This window comes from Haliotis rufescens, unplaced genomic scaffold, assembly GCF_023055435.1.
Source record: "Haliotis rufescens isolate VD_foot unplaced genomic scaffold, xgHalRufe1.0.p SCAF_9, whole genome shotgun sequence".
Classification (NCBI taxonomy): domain Eukaryota; kingdom Metazoa; phylum Mollusca; class Gastropoda; order Lepetellida; family Haliotidae; genus Haliotis; species Haliotis rufescens.
In genome coordinates, this window is record NW_025964383.1 from 15,958,222 (window position 1) to 15,965,573 (window position 7,352).

Below are 7,352 nucleotides of genomic sequence, written 5' to 3' on the forward strand. Positions count from 1 at the left end.
AACTTGAACAACAGTAGTGGCAGGGCAGGTGAGCAAAGGAAGTTCGTTGCCCGGAGGACATTCATCAACACAGCTTCTGCCAGGTCCAGTGCATGCACCTTAAACAAGGAAATCATTACACTAAAAGCTTCTTGGCGCAATCATAAATATCTCTGCAACGAGAGGCGCGTTTCTCTGAAGAACAAACTGCCTCAAAGTGAGATAATTGTTTACCTCCAATGGGGGAAAAAAACGTCCCTATTTCATCCTTATTCGATATTAAGTGAGTGAGTTTGGGCTTAACGTCACTTTTAACAGTATTGTGGTTATATCATGGCGTGTCAATTTAATGTGGGAGGAAAGCCCTAAGTCCGAAGTGACGCAGGTCTGAGACGTTTACCACTGTGGCGAAACCAACGAAGACGGGCATTGTGCTTTGAAAGCTAAAAACATAGCCGGGGCGAACCAGGCTTCGAACCCACAATCATAGGTTTCTGGCGTGCCCATGGGACGCAACACTGCACAGCAAATCCCGGCGCCTCAGACGAGGGGCCACCCGTGCCCCCCACTACGATTAAAGACAGTGGTAGATATAAATATTCTTTGAATGACATGGTCTTACGATGCCGACTGAGGGGTACGATAATTTGTAAAAGCGACAAAACCCTTTCCATATTCAAAAGAAATCTCTACTAAAAGAAGTAAAAGCTTTGTTGTGTTGTAATTACTGTTAATATGTTGTACATGAAGCAGCACAGGAAGTTAAGATTGGCTAGTCGGGGCGAACGGGGATTGGTACCCACAATCACAGGTTTCTGACATGCCCAAGGGACGCAACTCCGCACAGCGAATTGTGGCGCCTCAGACGACTGGGCCACCCGTGCCCCCAATTTGATATTCCACTTGGATTGATGAAATGCTGTTCATTCGTGAATCATTTTTTTTTAATTTGACGTTTACACGATATACGGTTTTTCCAATGGACGAGAGGTCGGTCACATGACCGCGAAATTGACGTTCACAACGAACGGCAAAATTTGACGTTCATACGTTTTCACGAGACCGTGTTCTTGAAATGACGTAAACACTGACGGACTGAAACACTGCAGTTCATAAGTGAATGAACGACACATTTTATGTTCATACGTTTTTACGAGACTGTATTCTTGACAAAGTGGTAAACGTCTGAGACCTGCATCACTTCGGGCTTTCCTCATACATTAAGCTGACACGACGTGATATAACTGGAATAAAATTAAAAGCGGCGTTAAACCCAACTTACTCACTTACTCACTGTATTCTTGAAATGACGTAAACACTGGCACACTTCCCTATACCTGGGGGAAGCCCTGGGAATTCCCTGGCACGAATACATACAGAACCGTTGTTTCGGATCATTTAGTCTCTTTAATCTTGACTACTATGTCATTGAAAGGTGTTTTTAAAGATGTTTCAAATAGATACCAAGGTAAATTCATATATTGCTGGAGACTGTCACTGTCGGTCTAGACACGAGTCGATACTACGATAGTGGCTGTGCATTTCTACGTTTTGTTCACTTGGGTGGGTCGTAGCGAGGATACTAGTGAACGATATGCGGTTTGACGTTTCTTAATGTATGCTCAAACGCAGAGTTCAAAATTAAAAGTGTGTAAATGATCAGAAACAAGTAACGCGCGCACACAAACGTACGCAAACATATTCGTTCACATTCGAGTCCTCAAATGGTTTGCTTGTACAAACACCATAAAAAATAAGGCACCGGTGGCGGGATATGCCCGTTGCGAAATTGGCGTGTACCGGGGGGTCCCTGGGTGTTCGGAACCAAACTCAAACCTCGACCATGTTCGATTCTTTAACGGGTTTGCTTGTACCAACGCCGTCAAAAGATAATCGCCCCTTGCAGGACATCGCCGCTACGAAATTGGCCTGTCCCAGAGTGTCGCAGTGTGTTCTAAACCAATTTTCGACCTTGACCATGTTCGAATCCTCAAAAGGTTTGCTTGTACTAACGCCGTATATGTTAGGCATCGCTTGAGGGATATCGCCGCTACAAAAGTGGCATGAACCGGGGTGTGCCAGTGTGTTCAAACTCATTTCCAACCTCGATCATGCTCGTATCCTCAAATGGTTTGCTTGTACCAAGACCGTCACATGTTAAGCACCGCTTACGGGAAATCACTGCTGCGAAATGGGCGACAGGGTGTCCCAGGGTGTTATAAACCCATTTCCGACATGTTCGATTCCTCAAACGATTTGCTTCTACCAAGTCAGTGAGCCTGACCGCGTGATCCTGTGTGTCGCCTCTTTGACGGAGCATGGGTTGCTGAAGACCAGTTCTAACCCTGATCGTCAAGGGTAGTACACATAATGCCAAAGACATTTGCGACCAGAATGGGTATTGCTATCAAGTCTCCGGAAAGCCAGTGTATTGGGGTTAAGCGTATATTATGAGGCGCTTCCATCAGTATTTGTATTCAAATCAGGATACTAAATATATCAAATATAATAATAATAATAATAATAATAATAATAATAATAATAATATGGGAGGACGTGGATTGTTTAACGTTTGGGCTCTTCAGGATAAAATTGTTTTGTACACTTTTGCACACATTTATTTGTCTGATGATCCTCTTGTGACGGCCTGGAATATGTAGAGGGCGTCATGGAAAATGATAAATACAAATTCTTTGGAGTAGGCCCATTTACAGCCTCAGACGTATCCAGGCCAACAAACCTGATCTTTTCCTTTTTGATAAATCAAATGAAATCATTTGCATCACTGAATGTTCTGGGGGCGGTCGGGTAGCCAAGTGGTTAAAGCGTTCGCTCGTCACGCCGAAGACCCGGGTTCGATTCACGACATGGGTACAATGTGTGAAGCCCATTTCTGGTGTCCCCCGCCGTGATATTGCTGGAATATTTTGCTAAAAGCGGCGTCAAACCAAACTCACTCACTCACTCACTCACTGAATGTTCTGTCCCTTTAACACTAATGTGATTCACAAGATACAAGAAAAACGTGACAAATAGGCGGACCTCGCTTCCGAAATGTCACGCTTACATCCCATGTCACGAAATGATTTTTCACGACATTTCCCATCAATATAGCAAGGTGAGAATAATATGTTTGTCTATGCAAAATAAATATACATGTGAGCCCACTAAGTCAACCTAATCAAGCCTGGCGATTTGCAAACGATGGCCCACCTGTTTCGATCCCAATATAATTTGATCCGGTATGAGAATGAGAACATTTTAGATTATAGATTAATTAAATCATAGACCAAGAGATAAGTTTGAGAATGAGAACATTGTAAATTATAGATGGATTAAGTCATATACCAAGAGACCCGTGAAGATCCGGGGTAGAATAGGTCTTCAGCAACCAATTCGTGCCGTAAAAGGCGACTATGCTTGTCGCAAGAGGCGACCAACGCGATCGGGGGGTCAGGCTCGCTGGCTTGGTTGATGCATGTCAAAGTATCCCAATTGCGTGGATCGATGCTCATAATGTCAATCACTTGATTGTCTGGTCCAAACTCGATTATTTACAATATTTATGTCGTCGGAAGTATATGTGGCTGCAGAATATAAGTGTACACTGCACTTGGGATGTTACCTTGAATATACATAATGGTGTGGCACCCTACACAAATCGCCCCACACATGAAATTTAGGTCTGTACTTTGTACGCTGGTACATTGGTTTTCCTGTACCTCTTAGTCCAGTTTGCATGTTGGAAATAGCCACACAGACTGTCCTAATTGAAATTTCAATTCTATGCTCCAAACACCAGTTCAGACGCCGTTCTTGCGATATATACCAATGTGTGACCACCCGTTTCGATCACCTTTAGCGACGGAAACAAACGTGGACACAAGAAAATGGTTATCAGTTACGGAGCATAACGATTTATAAATGTGGTCACTCCTATTGCAACCACTATGACGGAAAACATTCTGCCCTCATTAAGAATTAATTATCAACACATAGCCAACGTAATGAAGCTTTGCCAGATAGGGTCCTACTTTAGGTCCACATATATAACGGGGGAAAAGTGGTTTACATTTTAGTGAATGGTTATCAGCACGAAACCATCCTAACAGGATGTGCATATCACACTGAGCATACTACAACAACTGAATCTCTAGAAAATAAAGTGGGCCCACATTAGGGGGAAATTAATATTCACAAGTTATTAATTTCATTGGGAAGAACCAGCAGTTACGATAAAAATATAATATATTCAATCAGTTGTAAAAAGAATACTGTTTACCTCAGGGGTTAGATTGCCAATTAATAGTTTCACTAACGAAAACGTGCAGCGTGACTAATGACATTCTTTGCAAATACAAAAACAACTGTAATTGGCGTGACCTCCCTTTTCCAATATGATAATTGTTAATATTAATGTTAAATGTTAACTCACCCGTAGGAGTAGCAGTGGTAGGGGTGTTTGTCGTAGTAGTTGTGGTAGCCATCGTCGTAGTAGTTGTGGTAGCCATCGTCGTAGTAGTTGTGGTAGCCATCGTCGTAGTAGTTGTGGTAGCCATCGTCGTAGTAGTTGTGGTAGCCATCGTCGTAGTAGTTGTGGTAGCCTTCGTCGTAGTAGTTGTGGTTGCCATTGTAGTTGTGGTTGATATCGTCGTAATAGTTGTTGTTGTCATGGTAGTAGTTGTGGTTGATATCGTCGTAGTCGTGGTGGTTGTCATTGGAGTAATTGTAGTCGTCAGGGGAGTAGATGCAGCGATGGTAGTAGTGGATGTAGCAAAAGTAGTAGTGGATGGAGCCATGGTTGTTGTGGAAGCAGCTATGGTTGTAGAAATCGTGGGAACAGGTGTCTAAGGAGTAAACAATGTGCTGTTGATCTGATGACATGAACAGTTATTCTCGTATCAAGTTGCTGTGCAGTACAGGAGCAAAGTCTCGTAGCATGCAAAAATAAGGTTGTAGTAGTAGCGGTGGTGTGTATAGAAGCGATAGCGGTAACAGGTGTCTACAGAGTAACCAATGTTATTCTTTTTTTCATGATATACTGTTACATGTCGATTTCAAAATTGTAACAGTATGTTAACCCAGAAATATGTACGTAAAGGAACTAGTATGAAACCAACAAACAACCAACAAATGGTATACAATCAACAAGTGTTATACAAAATTCACTAGGTTCACAAATCAATGAAATTTACTGCACAACAATTACAACTGCAGTACACAATTAAGTGTTAGTACAATATTCAATAATAATAAAGCTGGTCCTGATGTTATTTTGTGTGAAAGATACGAAAGTTATGCTCTTGTCCCCATTTACGGTCTAACGAGCTACTGGAAGTCCCAACACAATGCCACCACAACATAATATGCTAGATGTTTCTTTAACACTCTATTACAGTCTACGGTATTCCGAAAGTTTACACATCACACTAGCATCTAAATGTAGTAACTTCCTCAGAACTGCTTACATTAAACAGCTAATCACTGTCCAAATACAAGGCAATGAGCTTCTACCGAATCCTAACAAAAAGAATTTAATGCAGTTACAATCATAGTTTAACAATAAAATACTACGCCATATAACAATAATCATTTCTTCTCATATCAAGTTAAAACACGTTTTAAACATATGTCAGTTCAGATAGTACGGAATTCATTCTCGTCGAATGCAAAACTAAGGTTTTGATTTAAACATATTTTATTGCGGAAAACCAAATGGTTTAGGCACAAGTGAGACACAAACTAAGGTTTTACCTATCAACCTCAGATAATATTGTAATATTAGATCAGATAATTTCTGTAATACACTAAAAATAGAGATTTGAAAATTATGTATATTTGCCGCTATTTGAAGAGAAAATAGTTCGAATATTAATTAGATATCTATACCAAATGATGCGTTTCCTTTATTGATAATAGTTTTTTCAGTTCCTTTTAATTTTGTGTAAAGTGCAATGACTGAGTGAGTTGAAATTTAAAGTTACATCGGCAGTATTTCAGCCATATCGAGACTGTCAAAGGTTTTACATAATGAAAGTAAATTAACTAGACTGATCACAGATGATATTAAAACTAGCATGTAACCATAACAATAAAGCACTATACATAACAAAACATTATGACAGGGCTACCATTGTGGGGACCCTGGGGACTTATGATACTACAGTTCCCCTGCAGGATTTACACTATCCCTGGCAATTGTAAGCAATTTTCGCCATCAGTTTAAATTAACAAATATACTAAGATTAAAGTAAGTGAGTGAGTTGGGTTTAACGCCGATTCTAAGAGTATTCCAGTCATATCACGGCGTGTCAGCTTAAGAGAGGAAAGCCCGAAGTGATGCAGGTCCCAGACGTTTACCATTTCGGTGAAACCCACGAGCACGGGTATGGTGCTGACAAACCTGAAAACATAATCGGGGCGAACCAGGATTCGAACCCACAATCATAGGTTTCTGACGCGCCCAAGGGACGCAACTCTGCACAGCAAATCGCGGCGCCTTAGACGACTGGGCCACCCGTGCCCCCACTACGATTGAAGACAGTGGTAGATATAAATATTCTTTGAATGACATGGTCTTATGATACCCACTCAGGGGGGCAATAATTTGTAAAAGTGACAAAACCCTTTCCATATTCAAAAGAAATCTCTACTAAAAGAAGTAAAAGCTTTGTTGTGTTGTATTTACTGTTAATATGTTGTACATGAAGTAGCACAGGAAGTGAAGATTTGCTGGTATCATCAGAACACCAGGTTGTCCTTTTGGGAATCCCTGGTCTTGTAAATGATGCTTTCAATACTAAGGGTATCGATGCCCTAAAAACATATATATCAGACCCCAGCCGCACGTGAGGAATACATGAAGATCGTACCTTTCTTGACAAAAATACATGAGAATATCAAGCCGAAAGCAGCGTTGGACGAGAACGAGTCAAGGCATCATTGAGATTCTCAACAGCTGTCACGTCAGGAACTAATGATTGTAGACAAGATGAAGAAAGTAGTTACAGAAGAAATTATCAACCTATTCGCAGGAAACGATTTGACTGATCTGGTAAATTTAGCATCAGGCGAAACAGTTGCAACAAATGACTTGATCAACGGTAGGCCAAAGGCTATGGGGACAATGTAAATAGCTGAAGAACAAGGTTCAGATAAAATAGACACGTGGTTACGTTTTCCCATCATATGAAATCACATGTTTCAATGAAATACAATCTTATAAGCATTTATCAGGATGTATGTGGTGTCACACGAGCACTGTGCTACTTTCAAGGCGCAGATTCTGATACAAGCCAAATGGCATTTTCACATGAATGGACACAATATCAGTTGTCTTATATGATGTTGAATCAAGATTAGATCACGGGTAT

General features: G+C 41.0%; 1 protein-coding gene across 1 annotated transcript; it reads right to left on the reverse strand.

Annotated features, from left to right (window-relative positions):
* Window positions 1-4,863, reverse strand: LOC124122012 (histidine-rich glycoprotein-like). Its single transcript, XM_046485160.2, has 2 exons — window positions 4,415-4,863; window positions 1-98 (listed from the first exon to the last, which is right to left on the reverse strand). The coding sequence occupies exons 1-2, from the start codon at window positions 4,861-4,863 to the stop codon at window positions 65-67; spliced, it is 483 nt and encodes a 160-aa protein (XP_046341116.2). The 3' UTR covers window positions 1-64.
* Window positions 4,864-7,352: the final 2,489 nt, after the last annotated feature.